The 16,273-nt window shown below is 57.0% G+C and overlaps 1 protein-coding gene across 8 annotated transcripts; it reads left to right on the top strand.

Annotated features, from left to right (window-relative positions):
* The first annotated feature begins 1,195 nt into the window (after positions 1–1,195).
* EXOC7 (exocyst complex component 7) lies at positions 1,196–16,260 on the top strand. 8 transcript variants are annotated; one of them, XM_017674432.3, is made up of 21 exons: positions 1,196–1,375; positions 1,580–1,645; positions 2,745–2,929; positions 3,119–3,224; positions 4,305–4,527; positions 5,579–5,746; positions 8,587–8,679; positions 9,608–9,676; positions 10,620–10,765; positions 11,016–11,168; positions 11,426–11,524; positions 11,916–11,978; positions 12,270–12,336; positions 13,045–13,083; positions 13,841–13,906; positions 14,197–14,317; positions 14,482–14,577; positions 15,282–15,345; positions 15,573–15,614; positions 15,723–15,856; positions 16,085–16,260. In XM_017674432.3, exons 1-21 carry the CDS (start codon positions 1,316–1,318, stop codon positions 16,185–16,187), a joined length of 2,163 nt encoding a protein of 720 aa, XP_017529921.2. In that variant the 5' UTR covers positions 1,196–1,315; the 3' UTR covers positions 16,188–16,260. The 8 variants fall into 8 exon arrangements, with proteins under 8 accessions (XP_017529921.2, XP_017529945.2, XP_017529937.2 ...); XM_017674456.3 differs by lacking the exon at positions 8,587–8,679 and having other exon boundaries at positions 1,197–1,375; XM_017674448.3 differs by lacking the exon at positions 9,608–9,676 and having other exon boundaries at positions 1,197–1,375.
* Positions 16,261–16,273: the final 13 nt, after the last annotated feature.

Here is a 16,273-nt window from a genome sequence, read left to right as displayed (position 1 = left end):
TTCATGGTGACCTCCTGCCCGGGCAGAAGAACTGCCCTGTTCCTCTCCAGTCTCTCTCCCATTTCTTCCTCTTCTTTGAGGAGCCAGGTCCCGGGGGAGATCTGGGAACCCGATGAATTGGTGCCCCTACCAGCACATGCCTTGTTGTCTATCTTCCTGTGCTTAGATGCTGGCTCCAGAGGGCCAGAACAAAGCTACACGGCTACTTCCTTCCCCGGAGACTGGGGCCAGAGGCGGGTAAGCAGGGAAAGGATAGAGGAAGGAATACACTAGGTCTTGTGTGAATCCAGAACATTCAGCTCGCCAGCAGGAGTCTGGATCCAGGGGCATCTGCCCTGAGCTATGGGTAGAGGAGACTTTGGGCAGAGGAGTTGGAATGTCTTAGAGCTCCAGAAAGGTGCCCTGCCAGCCCTCCAAACCTTTCTAATTTCCCCAAAGCCCCTGGAGAAATGTTCCCTGTGTATCTGAATACCTGCGGGCAGGCCCCCCTCAGTCCTTAGCTGACAATAGCGCCTGGGGCCCCAATCCCTCAGACAGATCTGGGGTCTTTCAGCCTTTGCTTTCACCTTTTCCAGGCCTATGTAAGTTCCCAGCAGAAGCCATTCTCTACCACCAACCTGGTCCTCACTCCCAACTAATAACACCACACAGACACCATAGAGTAGGGTTTGTACAGCAAGCTCCAAGCTCCCGATGGATGCTCTGAGGACTCCACCAGCCCCTAGAATTTGGCTGGGCCTCGGCACAAGTCAGGATTATGGTTACGGATGCCCTGGGGCCATGGGCAACCACTCTGTCCCCAGCCCCAAGCCCAGGGCTTTCACACAGGGCGTGCTCTGTAAACTTTGGCATAAATGTAGGGCCTAAGGGGGAAACCAATACACAAGCCCCTAGTTCATTACATGAGCACCTACTGTGTGACACACTGTGCTGCGCTCTATGGGGAATGAGACACAGTATGTGCTTTAGGAAGACAAATTCGTCGCCTTCTTCAGCGACCTTGTCTAATCCTCCCAAGTGAGCTGGTAACCCCTGACAGCCTTGACACAGAACACCACGCAAGAACCTTCGACCAGGCAGAGCACCTGCACAGAGGCGAGTCTCCGCCAGACTTCCCGGCCACACCCAACATGGCTGCCTGCACTGGCCCTTTACTGGGCTCTGCGCAGGCGCATTTCCACCTGCCACTCCCAATATGGCACAAGCAGCAGCCCCCGCGGCGGGGCCAGGAGCGGAAGTGGGTGTGACAGAGACGGGAGCCGAGAGGACTCGGTGAGGCCAGGTCCTGGGGACTGAGAGCCGAAGGGTGAGAGCGATGATACCCCCGCAGGAGGCGTCTGCCCGGCGGCGGGAGATCGAAGACAAGCTGAAGCAGGTGGGACTGGGGCTGGGCAGGCGGGAAGAAAAGTGAAGGAAAGGGCCGAGAACCGGGCTGGGGCTTCTACTCAGGGAGGAGGCAGGGATGGGAGAGGACACACCCTGCTAGGAGATGGGGTTGGGGTGAGGCCAGGGGGCTGGGACGCGGCGATCTCCTTTGGCCTCCCGCTTCTTGTGCTGCCCTCCTCTTCGCCACCCCCAGGAGGAGGAGACGCTGTCCTTCATCCGAGACAGCCTGGAGAAGAGCGACCAGCTCACCAAGAATATGGTGAGTAACCGCTCAGCTGGGAGAGGTGGCGGGCCTCCAGACCCTGGAGGAAGCCCTGTGACCTGGCGGCTCTGGTACCGAAGGCCCGGGGTTCTGGCCTCCCGTAGTGATGATGGTAATGTGAGGGTTTCTGTAGCAACAGTGTGGCCAGCTGCTCCCCTTGTCTGCCCCGTCGCTGAGGATGCCACAGCCCCTGCTGGCATGAACTTTCTGCTTTCTGCCCAAACTCTCCATTCTTTCTCCTCTCCTTCCACAAACATTCAGTCAGCCTATTGCCTTAGGTGGGCTGGGTATTTGTCAGGTGTTGTTCTCAATTCAGGTGGCAGGGTTAGCATTCCTGAGATTCCTGAGGGTCTAGAGAACACTCAGCTTCCACCCTAGAGGGCTCAAGGGGTAGAAAAAGCTCTGACCTCACAGATTTCGGATCTAGTCCTCGCCCCTCCACGTATTTGGGCCTCAGCTAACCAGTCTACTAAAACGGAGACAACTCCAGCCTCCCAGTGCGGCTGTGAAGGTCCTAAGAGCTAATGCATGAGAACACATCTTGACAGTACCTGGTGTATTCTGCTCAACAGGTGCTCAACAAATATGAGTTTCCTTCCTAATTTCTAGAGAAGACTGGAAAAGCATAAATTGAATAGCTGCAAACTTGGGTGTGTACTTAGTAACACAATCCTAAAGTCCCAGTCTTTACTTAATGAGATGCACCCTTAGAGAGAGAAGGTTTTGAAGGTACCAGCAATGCATTTGAGGATGCTCTGTATGAAACTACTTCCTGTCCAGTCTTGGAAAGCTTCAGAGAGAACAGAAATTGAGATTTGGCCTCAAAGGGTCAAAGGAAAGCCATCCTGGAGTGATTATCTCGGGAAGAATTAATTTGAGGGTTGGTTGCCTTCAAATCAAACTTCATCCAGTTTTTTGGACCACCTCCTATGTGCTGGGCACACAGTGATGAACATGCACACCGTGTCCCTTCCTTCATAGAGCTTATTGTCTAGAAAGTTGGAGAAAAGGCAGCAAATACCAAAGACCTGGTGGGTGGGTGGAAGCAGTCCTGGGACAAGCCTGAGGCCTGAGAGCACCCGGCTTCCTCCTGCAGGTGTCTATCCTGTCATCCTTTGAGAGCCGCCTTATGAAGTTGGAGAACTCCATCATCCCGGTGCACAAGCAGACAGAGAACCTGCAGCGGCTGCAGGAGAATGTCGAGAAGACTCTATCCTGCCTGGACCATGTCATCAGCTACCACCATGTGGCCAGTGACACTGAGAAGACCATCAGGGAGGGGTGAGCTAGGGCCAGAGGGTCGTATCCCTAACGCTTCCTGGGCCAGCAGCCCGAGGCTGGAGGGGTACAACGAATTTGAGCCTGTTGTCCCTGTGTGGATTCTCTTCTTTTCCTTCCGGATACCACTCCCTTGGTCCTTCCTCTTCATCTGCCGTCCACCCAGACTGATGCAACGCTTTTCCTCCCCAGCCCCACAGGCAGGCTGGAAGAGTACCTGGGAAGCATGGCCAAGATTCAGAAGGCTGTGGAGTATTTCCAGGACAATAGCCCAGACAGCCCAGAGCTCAACAAAGTGGTAAGGGGACCACAGGGTAATGTGAGAGGTGTGGGGACGTCAGTCCCTGCCCTGGTGTCATGACCAACTGGAGCAGCTTAGAGAAGAATAGACTAGAACAAACAGAAGTATATACTACAATACACACAAACATTAAGACCTCTGCCTCAGGAATTACAAATACACATTTCTATTACATTACTGTATTTTTATAATTTACCTCCATTATAAATTACATGTAAAATGTTAATTTAACATTTGCGTTTTATAAGTGCATTTTTTTATTGTGGTCAGATGTGTATAATATAAAATTTACCATTTTAGCCATTTTGAGTGTGCCATTCAGTGACATTCATTACATTCACGCTGTTGTGTAACAGTAACCACCGTCCATCTCCTGAATATTTTCATCATCCCAAACTAAAACACCCATCAAACACTAACTCCTCGTTCTCCTCTCCTACCAGCCCTGCCGTGTCGTTCGCCTTTCTGTCTCTGTGACCCTGACTACTCCAGGAACCGCATTCCTGTTTTATGTTGAATTTTTTTGCCTCATATCTTTGTGTTTAAGTATTGGAGTCATTGAGTCACCAGAGCAAGATGGGGTCAGGCTTGGTGGGGGGTGAGGTTTACTCCCCGCATTGAGGAAAGGAGAGGATGCAGACAGAAGACATGGTGGGCACAGAGCCCCAGATCCCCAAGAGGGTGAGGAATATTAGGAGAAGGTACCGGGCACACCTTCCCGGGGGCCCCACAGTTCTGGCCCTCAGGCCTGTGTCTTGCCCAGAAGAGGGAGTAGGCTGAGATGGGGGGTTGTCCTTTGTCCCACGCCGAAAGCTTTTCCTTTCTACACACTGGGGCAAACTGGTAACCAGCCAGTGGTCTCTGGCTGTGCAGGGCCCACCTGATGGCCTGGTGGGCCGACAGGATCAGTACCTTGTGCACCAGTGATCCAGCGGGGACACACCGGTATCCTCAGTACACTGCAGTCACGGGTGGGAACCTAGGCTTACACACGGGGGTGTCAGGGCTGGAGAACTCTGTTTGGAGGGCCACTCCCACTTCTGGATCCTTCCTTCCTTCCTCCTGCTGCCCCTGCAGAAGCTGCTGTTTGAGCGGGGGAAGGAGTCTCTGGAGGCCGAGTTCCGCGGCCTGATGACCTGGCACAGTAAGGTCGTCTCCCCTGTGCTCATCCTGGATCTGATCAGCGGTGAGGATGAGCTGGAGGCCCAGGAGGAGGTGCCCCTGGAGCACCTCCCCGAGGGGGTGCTCCAGGACGTGATCTGCATCTCCCGCTGGCTGGTGGAATACGGCCGCAACCAAGGTGAGCTGGCCCAGGTGGGGGCCCGTGTGCTGGGGCCAGAGTAGTGGGATTTTTTTTCCCCTTTATTTCTTTAATTCACCTGGATTTGTTTGAAATAAAAAGAAACATTAGGAAACAATATATAAGCAATAAATCTACAGTTTATGTATAAACTGCACAGTGACAGGTCTCAGGGCCACCATGTGTTGACCACATGAACACATCCATGGTGCACACGCTGTGCTGTGGGAAGCCTAGGGAGACTTTCGGGGTAAGAGGCCAGCCGGCGGGCAGCCTTCAGGCTCCTCAGCACCTCTCAGCCAGAGCCTATGTGCTTTGGTCTGTTTTTCACTTGGGGCAGTGCCAAAATGTACCCTGGTATCCGTATCTTTTTCCCCCTTGTTTGCACTTTAGAATTTTCCCGTTTTCTAGTCTTGATAATTAGTGCTGTGGTGGGCATGCTTATTTGGCTTGCTTTCCTTATATAAGGAGGTCTTTGGGGTATATTCTCAAAGGTGTAGAAGCATCCAGACAAATGTGTAACTTTGCCAATCCGAATTCCTCTCTGGGCACATGGGGCTGGTCGGCAGACACACAGCAGTCTCATGGCTGTTTGTTCTTCATTCATTTCATTTATCTTAGCTACTTGATGGAGCTGACACAGCCCTCTAATTTTTCGAATTTTCACTTTGTTAATGGCTAAAAACACGGGGTGTTTTCTCATTCACTGACACTTGTCTCTTTGCCTCCTCTAATTGCTCATGTATTTGACCCCTTACCAAATGAATGTGGATTCAACTTTATATTTTTATCTAAAAAAACCTTACTTTCAAAACTTGTAACTGGTCATTGGTTCCCCTGGGGGATGTTTTCCCTTTTAAGCATTTGCCTGATTTGGGACAAGGCCACGTAGGGGGCTGTGAGCCAGAGCAGACACTAGAAAGCGGTTAGCAAACAGAAATAGCAGGCTGCGCTGCTGCCCCGCAAGCTGCATTGAAGGGGAAAGCACTCCTGTGGCCGGGCAGGCCAGGGACCGTGGCTGCCACAACTCTGTTGCCCCACCTCTCCTCAGATTTCATGAACGTCTACTACCAGATTCGCTCCAGCCAGCTGGAACGCTCTGTCAAGGGCCTGAAGGAGCATTTCCGGAAGAGCAGTTCCTCCTCCGGGGTTCCCTACTCCCCTGCCATCCCCAACAAGAGGAAAGACACGCCCACCAAGAAGCCCATCAAGAGGCCAGGTGAGCCCCCGCCCAGGCCCATTAAGCACCAGCCAGAAGGCTTGCGTGGGACCTGGATTGCTTCGGCTGCCCTGGAGTCAGCCACACAGGCCCCACCAGAGCTTGTCCTCACGGTGACCCTGACTGGAGGTCCACAGGACAGAAAGCAGGTGTCTACCCACCCAGCAAGGCCCCGTCCAGGGAAGCCCTTCTTTCTGCCCAACAGGGGCTAAGGAGCTGGGGGTCACAGACGTGGAGAGACAAGGTGACGGTACCAGGGCAGAGCCACGGGCTCGGCCTGCTTCCCCTCCCTCCCTTGCCCTGTCAGGAGGCCAGGCATGCTGCTGCAGCTGGGACGGTGGGCAGGCACGGCAGCCTTCACCTTCCAGAAAGTCAGGGGTGCTGGGAGTGGCACATAGCTGAGAAGTAGATGGGGAAGCTTACATATTCACAATTGATCCAGAAAGGAACAAAAATTCCAGACCATCTTCTCTGAAGAACTGGCTTTCAGGCTGTGCACAGTCAGGGCCTTGAGGTGGGAAAGCGGAGGGAGTGTTGAGGTGGGGGAGGCCTGGGCTGGGGAGTCGGTCCTGAGAGAGCAGCTCAGTGGACCCTTCTCCTGTCATCATGTCCCCGTAGTCTGTACTCCCAAGTAAACAGTGTCCCTGTGTGTCAGCCACAGCTTCGCAAGCCTGGCTGCCAAGGGACATGGCCCTCAGCTCAAGGAGAGGCCGGGATACTGCATGCTGAGGGGCTGCTGCGGGCAGCACCAGGGAGAGGAAGCCCCCAAAGCAGAGCGCTGCTCCCACCCTGCCAGGGCGTACCCCAGGGGGTGGCCTGTCGGTCCGACCCAATAGCAGGCTTTGTGTGGAGCTTACACCCTTTGTTTCTTCGTTTTCCCTACCTGCCTGTGCCCCTCACGGAGCAAGGAGTCTCTTCATACTCAGAGCCCTCGTCCCTCATTTGATCAGCAGAGGCTGTCTGCAGGGATGACGTGTGCGGAGCACGGGGTCGCTGAGCCTGGTGGCCTCAGCTGCAGAGGCACTGCCTTCTTCCCTCTGGTGTGGCTATCCTGGTGGTGCCCTAGAAAACGTGCTGCAGTGACTCTGCTAGGGCAGCCTGCTGGGCTTTAGCAGGCTGCATAGGGGCTGGTCCATCTTGCACCTTCGAGTGTTGGGCGCGGGATTGTCTCTGAGAGGCTATGAGACTGCCTGGGCCTCGGCCAGTCCCTGCTCTCTTCCCCTCTGTCTCTTTGAAGTGCCCACTGCTGGCCTCAGGACCCTATTTGCACCGCCCCAAGAGTGCTGGCTGGCCATGCAGGACGGGGCCTCCCACAGGAAGCAATCTGATCTCAGGGGCTCATGGTGGACCTAAGCTGCCCTCCGCTTCTAGGCCCAAGAGAACCTCTGGCTGTGAGGGACCCTGTGGTTTCTGTGGGCTTCCAAGAATTGTCAGGAGCTGGTGGGCTCAGGACTGATGTTGGAAATTAGGGAATCAGGCCCCTGGGACCTCACTTCCTGGCCCTGAGGAGAGGTGCAGGGAGGCCGCCTTAGGTCAGTAATGAGACATCAACCTCGGAGTCTCCGTGGTATTTGGGCGCCTGATGCTCTTGGCAGCTGCCTGATCCACATCCCCAATCCACCTCCATGCCAGCGACTGGCCAGGCTCCTGAAGGCCCAACTGCTCCAGGTCGGTTGTGGGGAGGAATTTGATTCACTCATTAAACAGGCCACTTGCAGAAGGGGGGACACAGGGAGACAGATGCTGAGCCACCTGAACTTGGCCGTTAGTAGCTAACTGGGGGGTGGTGTAAACAGAAGGAAATGAGCCACTCCAGACCTGCCCCGTTCTCGCCCAGCTCTCTGGGGAGTTGCCTCACTGTGTTCTGGGTCACAGGGATTGGGGCGTGAGGGGCACAGTAGTCTCTAAAGAAGAGGGACCAGAGTCAGGCTCATGGGTGCTTCCCTCCCCCAGGCGTTTTATGAACAAGGCGGCTGTAGGAGTCTGTTTTAAATGCTGTTTTATTTCCTACATTTTCTGCCCTGAGGTGTGTCGTTCCCACAGAGGTGGCTGACCCCGAGGCTGTGGGCACTGGTTTGGTTTTCACTGTGATACTAACTGTCGTTTTTCTTCTCCTTGCCGAGAGCACGCCCCCTCTTCTCCTGCCCTCACTCTCTGTGTGGTGGTTCTGGTGGCCCTCTCTCAGCTTTGGAGTTTTTTCCAATTGCTTTGGTGATTTGGGCAAGTGGGGCAGGGCTAGGCTGCCCCTGGGTCCCCAAGCTTCCGTTCGGGTACTGCTCTCCCAGGAAGCCCAGTCCCGTCTCACTAGCTACCAGTTCTGCTTTCCGTTGACGACTGCTTGGCCACGTCCCAACACTGAGCATGCCCAGGGAGCTCTGCCTGGTGTTTGGGGCTGGGCCGTGGGCCTGCTGCCTCAAGGTGCCCCCAGGCTCTGCCAGCCCAGGTGTGAGAACTTGGCACTAGCTTCTCCAGCCCAAGTGCTAGTCTGATTTAAATACGGCTCAGTAGTATTTTTCTTTTTGGCCTCTCCCGCTGGGTCTTTGCCATCTTACCTCCTTCATCCTCGGCACTTCCCCAAAGTGAACTCAGGTCCAAACAATAAAGGATCAGTAGCAGAATCAGGAGCTTCATCTGGGGAACAAAATATGTCCATTCCTTCATCTCTGCCTGTAGGGTCTCCAGTGGGCTGGGGAAGGGCCTGCTGGGAGAGAGGGTATGTGGGCATGCTCACTCTTGGGGGGCCAGTGTGGGGCCTGGGGGGCAGGTGGAGGGCTGCTGCTGTTTTCTCTCACTCATTTCCTAGGTCTTCTTATCTCCTCTCTGTGTGGCTCTGGTGACAGGGACGATCCGGAAGGCTCAGAACCTTCTGAAACAGTATTCCCAGCATGGTCTAGATGGGAAAAAGGGGGGCTCTAACCTCATTCCTCTGGAAGGTAATCACCCTGTATTCCTCTCCAACCCTCCTCCTCCACTGTGTGTCCACTCACATGGCAGGGCAGAGCCTCCAACCACCTAGGGGGGCCTTGGGGGAAACCCCGGGAGGGAAGCCGGGTGGGGGAACTGCAGGTCCCTGGTGCCACGCACCCTGGCTGGCACAGGGACAGGTTTCATGGCCTCGGCCTAGTCCTGTCTTGCTGACGGCAGCTCTGCCCTCCCTGAGGTTCACCCCCCCACCCATCCCGTCTCTGTCCTTGTCTCCTGTTTGAACTCAGAGAAAGATCTTTGTCGTGGGCAGCCCTTTCACGCTCGGACCAGCAGTGGCAGGACCAAGCCGGCCTAGGCCTTGCGGCCACTGGCCTCCTACAACTTTAGGAAAGGGAGTGTTTGTCACAGAGAGATGGGCAGCCCATAGGCCGTGTACCTCCCTACATCCTGGCGGAGGAAGGATAGCCCTGCCCTGGCAGACCTAACGCTCCTTCAGAAGAATGGCTCTGCGGCACAAAAGAAGGCTATCCCATTCTCAGCAGTGACGTTTCTCTAACTGGGTCTCTCCCCAAATATGGTGAGGGGGATAAACCCCTGTGGCCCAGCACCGCACTGTCTGCAGCTGCCAGAAGCTCTGCAGAACCCTCCCTCGTCTTCCCACTGCTCTCCCTCGGCTTCCAGGCCTGGGGAAACCAGCTCCCAAGGATGGGCTGGGGCGTCACAAGGCAGGGCACTGCAAGGCAGGCTTGAAACGGCTGTGCCCAAGTGGTCCGAGGCAGAGGAGGGGCTCAGAGCCCTCTCCAGCGCCACTTCCCCTACACCCCATCTCACGCCCCCCTCCTGGAGACTGAGGGCTTCTTGTCCATCCCTGGAGGGGCAGCCCACCTGGCCCCTGGATAAACGCTGCTTGTGTTTGTGCGGCCGACGTCTTGCTAGGTCACGAGCATGATTTCCGAGTTAAGCATCTGTCCGAGGCCCTGAACGACAAGCACGGGCCACTGGCTGGTGAGTACCGCAGCCCAGCCCAAGGGCAGCCACCGCCGCCCTGGCAGCAACCCGTGGAGGGCCTGCTCTGGCCTGGCCCAGCCGGGCCACTTGCTCTGAGGATGGGCCAGGCCTACTCACCTCTCTCCAGTCTCTCTCTCTTTTGGGCACTAGGTCTCCTTGCCTCTCTCCAGATGGGAGTGCACGCCTGGCTGTCAGGGCCTGGGCCAAGGGGAGAAGTTGCCGCCACTCAGAAGGCGGGCAGAGAGGGAAGGCTGCTCCCTGAAGGGCAGGGAGCTCCAGCACCGGCTCCAGCATCAGCTCCATAGCTGTCTCAGGGCCCATCCCTTTGCTCACAGGACCCGGCCCTCAGTAGTGGGGCCCGGTCTCTCCTGGGGCAGCTGACAGCCAAGGAACTCATATTGCCTCTTCTCAAAATCTGACCCCATGCTAGCTAGCCTTGTAGGCTGTAGTCCACCGCCTTACACATTTCAGAAGGCCTGGCTGTGCTGATAACTGCCTCTAGAGGCCCAGCATTTTCTCAGATGGATGACATGGTACCCGCCTTCTTGAGCTGGCGCTGCATCCTGCCCAACCCTTGCTGCCCAATTACTAGTATATTCAAAGAGCTCCATCCTGGGGTCAGACATACCTTACCCAGGAGGTGGCTTTAGGAATCTTTCCTCCCTTTATCATCTCCACTACCTACAGTACCTGATGCTCTGGGACGTAAACACTATGTGGCAGAGCTGAAAATGAGGCCAAGATGAGGCTGGATTCAGCCTGTTTTTCCCCCCGAACCCAGTCAGGCCTGCTGGAGTCCTCTCGGCTTTCTGCCAGAGCTGTCTTCCTCCTCCCCATCTGCTGCCAGCCTGGGCTACAGGCCAGGAGCTGAGGAGACCAACCCCCCCAAGCAGGGAGATGGCTCCCTCAGAGCAGCAGCTCAGGGCACTGTGTCCCCCAGGGAGAGATGACATGCTGGACGTGGAGACCGACGCCTACATTCACTGCATCAGCGCCTTCGTCAAGCTGGCCCAGAGCGAGTACCAGCTGCTGACGGATGTCATCCCTGAGCACCATCAGAAGAAGACCTTTGACTCCCTGATACAGGTCCTGCCCTGCCGTGCTCTGGGCCTGGGCGGGAGCTGTCCCTGCAGAAGCTTGCGTTTGTGCAGGCCTAAGGTCCCTAGCCCTCAACTGCAGCCGTCACTTCCACCTCAGGGTATCACCCATGCCCTCTCCCTGCCGCAGCATGCAGGCTTCCCTGGGGGCCTCCCTGGGGACTCGGGATGGGGTCCCTTCTGGGAACCAGCTCTCACCTCTCTGCCTCCTCCCTGAGCTGTGTCCTTGCCCATCTTAGGATGCCCTGGACGGGCTGATGCTCGAGGGGGAGAATATTGTGTCTGCTGCCCGGAAGGCCATCATTCGGCATGACTTCTCTGCCGTGCTCACCGTCTTCCCCATCCTGAGGCACCTCAAGCAGACCAAGCCTGAGTTTGACCAGGTCCTCCAGGTATGTGGGTGGGGAGGCCCTTGGGGACACAGGGAGGAGGAATCTTGTTACCTGGTGTTCCCTGCCCCACACACCTGCTCAGAGGGTGAGTGGGAATCAGCTGCCACAGGGCCCTGAGCACATGGAGACAGAATGATAGGAGAAGAAAGCCAGTGCCTGGAGTGAGGGGCTGGGAAGAAGCTGGGCTCCATGCACAGCCTGCAGCTGCGGGTTCTGGCTGGGGCTCGGGGCCACTGTGCAGGCATGTGCTTCCCCAGGGCACGGCCGCCAGCACCAAGAACAAGCTGCCCAGCCTCATCACCTCCATGGAGACCGTTGGAGCCAAAGCGCTGGAGGACTTCGCTGACAATATCAAGGTGCTCCCTCCCCCTCTGCTACCTGCAGCCGGTGAGGCCACGCCGTGGGCAGGACCACTGGTGACCTGCCTGGGGAACTCCTTTGGAGAGCAAGCCTCCAAGAGGGGTGGGTCTGCCCTGTAGGGAAGCCAGCTGGGCTGCTAGTCTCCTCTCAGCACCCACTTACCTCGCTTTTTTTCTCAGGGGATCCCAAGCTCCTCCCCGCAGTCACCACCCCAAGAGTGAAGCCCCACCCCACTTTACCGGTCTGGTCTTTCTCACCTTTGTGTCTGAGGGGCATCCTAACACCTGTCTGCCACAAGGTGGCGCCATGAGCAGGCTGGCTGGGACACTGGGCCAGGGGCCTGCGGCCTCAGGAGCTGTTTCAGTGAGTGGATCATTTTTCCCACAGAATGACCCGGACAAAGAATACAACATGCCCAAGGATGGCACCGTGCATGAGCTCACAAGCAATGTAGGTGCTGCCCGAGGGGTCCTGGGGAGGGGAGGGGACCCAACCTGGCCCAGAGCCACCTGCACTTCATGACCAGGGTGCTGAAGGCAAGATGGATAAAGTGCTTAGTGACTCCAGGAGACAGGCCCTTTCCAGGCAGACCAGACCCATAGGGTGAAAGATGAAATTTGCAGCCCCTCTTTTCACTGGGCGGACCCCTGGCCCTGCACTCATCCTGGACTGCACAGAAGGGAGGTGTGGGAAGTAGTCTGACCCTTGACCTCCTTCCTGGACCTTTTTCTCCTGATGCAGGCCATCCTCTTCCTGCAGCAGCTCCTGGACTTCCAGGAGACGGCAGGCGCCATGCTAGCCTCCCAAGGTACTTGGCACCTCCCAGCAGGGACCCTGCCCTGTGCCCCAGCCCTCCTTCTTGCCTGGAGACACACCGTTAGGCCCCCAGAGGCCCTGGTCCCCTCTGGACGAGGCAATTCCCTCCAGCCCTGTGGAGAGGGCTGTGACTCTGCATTTCACAGTCTGACCTCCCCTTCCTCTTAGCCCCCTCCCCTGTCCTCGCTGTGGAAAGTGGCTCTCACTCTTCTGAAGGTGCCCTTCCCACCCCTCCTTCCGCGTGCCTCTGCCTCCTCCTGGCCTCATCTGTCCTAATTACTCTCAGCTGACCCTTTCAGTGGGCTGGTCTCTAGGGCCAGCCTGGTGGTGACCAGCTGATCGCTGCCCTGGGACTGGAGCGCAGGAGGTTGGCATGTAAGGAGGGGCGCGTGTGTGAGCACAGAGACCCAGCCCAGCTGGTTGGGGCCCACGGGCCCTCCCTTCTGCCACACACTGTGGGTAAGGAGCCAAGGGGTAGCCTCTGGCCCAGGGTTTCCAGCTCGGCTCGCTCCTGCGTACTCCCTGGTCTTCAGGGGATCCGGGCTGGGGGTGCCCTCCTGTCTGTGTTCTGACTGTTACAGGAGTGGTCTGCTTGCCTCGGGTTCACACGCCATTTCTAACCTGTTTTGCACTTTGCGTCTTTCTCCCTTCTTTGTCTCTCCCTCCTTCCCCTCTGAGTGCACTGCCTTTCACTCCGTAGTTCTTGGGGACACATACAATATTCCTTTAGACCCCCGAGGTAAGCAGCAGAGCTCTGTCGCCCCATCCTTCCCCTCTGAAGGCCCATGAGGTCCCCTGGGGACAGAGGCACGTGGGCAGATTCAGGACCTACTGGGAAGCGGGGATCAGAGGGACATGAGTTACTTCAGGGTGCTCCCCACTTTCAGCTCCCTGCACGGTCCCTCTCCATCCCTATGCTTATCCAGGCGGCACCCTGTTATGTCCAGCACCCTGAGAACACCCTCTAGGCTAGCGGCACCTGCTGGCCCCATTGCCCCTCCTGTCCCCGCCCACCTTGGTCTTCTGTGCTGCTTAGACAGCCAGTCCCCTCGGTTCAGAAGAGCCTGAGAGGCGGCTTTGGGATATGGGGGAGGAGGTGGAAGGGCAATGCAGCGCCCATTCTAAGACTCTGCTCCTGACCAGCAGGATAGTGGGCCTTGTAGGTACCACACAGCATGTGCCAAGCCTGGGGGGTGAGCGGCTGCCAGCCTTCCTGCTGCCCATGGGCCAACGCATTAACCATGACACCCCATCACCATAGAGGGGCTTGCCCTGGGTTCCAGAAAAGGTCCAAGGGTTGCTCCCTGGGGTGAGCAGGAAACCTGGTAGCTCAGCGGGTGCCCAGCTCTGCCCTGAGTGCCTCTGTGTCCTGTCTGCCTGAGGAAGGCTCACGGGCCCCTCCCAGGGTTTCCTCAGTTGTTCCTTGGGCTGAGGGAAGGTGGGAGAGGGTCTTGGCTGCTGCCTCCGATGCAGTAACAGGACTTCTGCTCCCGCAGAGACCAGTTCTTCCGCCACCAGCTACAGCTCCGAGTTCAGCAAGCGCCTTCTAAGCACCTACATCTGTGAGTCCTCCCCAGCTGCCAGCAGCCACTGCGTGCAGACTCCCTGCCTTTTCCCCCCTTCTCCTCTCCGTGCTCTTCTGCTATGTGCTGTCCGCTCCTGAGCCCTCTGATCTCTGGAATCGCGACCTAGCCTTGGATTCAGAGGCCGAGGGGGACTGAGCAAGGGGCTCCTGAAGCTCATGGAGTGTGGGAGGGACAGGAGTGAGGAGCAGGAGCTGGTCTTTGGGCCCCGGGCCAGGTGGTTTGGCCAGACTGCTATGGCGGGCGTGACCGCATCCTTCCCTGTGCAGGTAAAGTCCTGGGCAACCTGCAGTTGAACTTACTGAGCAAGTCCAAGGTGTACGAGGACCCGGCTCTGAGCGCCGTCTTCCTGCACAACAATTACAACTACATCCTCAAGGCCCTGGAGAAGTGAGTGGCTGCGCGTCCAGGTGGGGAAGCCAGTGCTTTACCCGGCATGGACCCAGGACCCAGGGCATGCGAGGCCACCCCACTGCTGTTGCTGCTGAGGCCGGCAGCTTTTGGGCCCTGGGAGCCAGTCCCATCCTCCTCTCCTGCCCCTACCCCCACCCCAGGTCTGAGCTGATCCAGCTGGTGGCTGTGACCCAGAAGAGTGCTGAGCGCTCCTACAGGGAGCACATCGAGCAGCAGATCCAGACGTACCAGCGCAGGTGGGCCCCGTCAGAGTGGGGTCAGTAGTGGGGAGCTGCTGCCCTGTGGACCCCAGTCCGCCACTTGTTTTTGAGCCACATTCATAGGGTAGAGAGGGAATCCCCCTCCCTTCCCCCAGGTCCTGCTCCCTGAGGGGGTGACGTGGCCGGTCGTCTGCCGAGGGTGAAGGCTCAGAAGAGTGGAAGGGCTGAGTGTCAGAGATGTGGGTAACATGTACCTCAAAAGAGAGCAAGGTTGCAGGACCCCTTGAACTCGGCTGAGCCCCGCTCTGCAGAGCGCCCTCTGCTCCTCTTGACCCCAGTTCCCCACCCTTGGTGGGTCTCCCTCCCTCTGTGTGTTTCTTCCCTGGGGGGCCTCCCTCTTCCTTCCCTTCATCTGTCCTCTGCTCCCTCCTTTCTTTCTCTTCTGCTTCTCCATCTGAATTTGCTGTGAGATCTGTATGTAGTTCATAGTATTTGTTTAATTTATTAAATGCTGTGTTTCTTGTTCTTAATTTTAAAAGCAAGCACTCAAAGCTTTCCTACTCCCAAGGAAAACATCTCAGTTTTCTTCTGCTTAGTTGTGACCCAGATCGATTGTTGCCGTCCCCCATCCCCCCCCCCAGTAGACCAAGAGATTAAAAAGGAGACCCAACGGCCCCAGGGAAGAAGCCGCTGCCTGCCGCTGATCCTTCTCTGCCCCTGCTTCTCTCCCTGCCCGGCAGTTGGTTAAAGGTGACTGACTACCTCGCTGAGAAGAATCTACCTGTATTCCAACCAGGGGTCAAGGTGGGCTCAAGGCCTGGGGTGGGGAGGGCTTTCCATCAGGTGTGATCCTTTCTGTTGTGTCTCTGGGAAAAAACGGACAAGTACCCTGCTGGGATGAGAGAGCAAAGGATGCCTGTGCCATCAGGGCAGCAGGAGGGAGAGCTGGGCTCAGATATTTGGACAAGGAGCAGGGGCAGGCGATTCTGCTCTGAGGAACGCTTTCCCCGCCATCTCTCCCAACCCCCCAGCTCCGGGACAAGGAGCGGCAGATGATCAAGGAGCGTTTCAAGGTGAGGTGGGAGCCTCTCCCCTCTGTTGCTCACTGCTGCTGTTGTACACATACAGACCCAGTGCATCAGTCTCTGGGTTGCTTCTGTATGCACCTTTTCGGTGGCCAGGGCTTCAATGACGGCCTTGAGGAGTTGTGCAAGATCCAGAAGGCCTGGGCTATTCCGGACACAGAGCAGAGGGACCGGATCCGGCAAGCTCAGAAAAACATTGTCAAGGAGACCTACGGGGCCTTTCTGCACAGGTGAGCCCTCCATCCCCGCCTTCCCCAGCCCTCCGCTCCCACTTCCTCGGGCTGGGCCCGGTGCTGTTCTCTGCTCGAAGAAACCTGGAGGGGATGGCAGATGCGGGGCCACCTGGGCTTTGGTGCAGGGCTAGACAGGGACATGACTCAGCAGTACCTTTCGGGAGTGCCTTAGGCTGAGGCGGAGCGGGGGAATTGAGCACCCCCCTGACCTCAGTGCCTGGGCAGGTACAGCAACGTGCCCTTCACCAAGAACCCCGAGAAGTACATCAAGTACCGTGTGGAGCAGGTGGGCGACATGATTGATCGCCTCTTTGACACCTCGGCCTGAGCCTGCTGTTGTCCCTGCCTGGTTCTGCCAGACCAGCCATGTTATTGGACACATAAACCAGTGTTAACTTGCCTCTGGACTGGGTG

The sequence above is a fragment of the Manis javanica genome, chromosome 4 (assembly GCF_040802235.1).
Source record: "Manis javanica isolate MJ-LG chromosome 4, MJ_LKY, whole genome shotgun sequence".
In the NCBI taxonomy this organism is placed as follows: domain Eukaryota; kingdom Metazoa; phylum Chordata; class Mammalia; order Pholidota; family Manidae; genus Manis; species Manis javanica.
The sequence above is the reverse complement of the archived record's forward strand: the minus strand, read 5'-3'. Positions and strand labels throughout refer to the sequence as shown.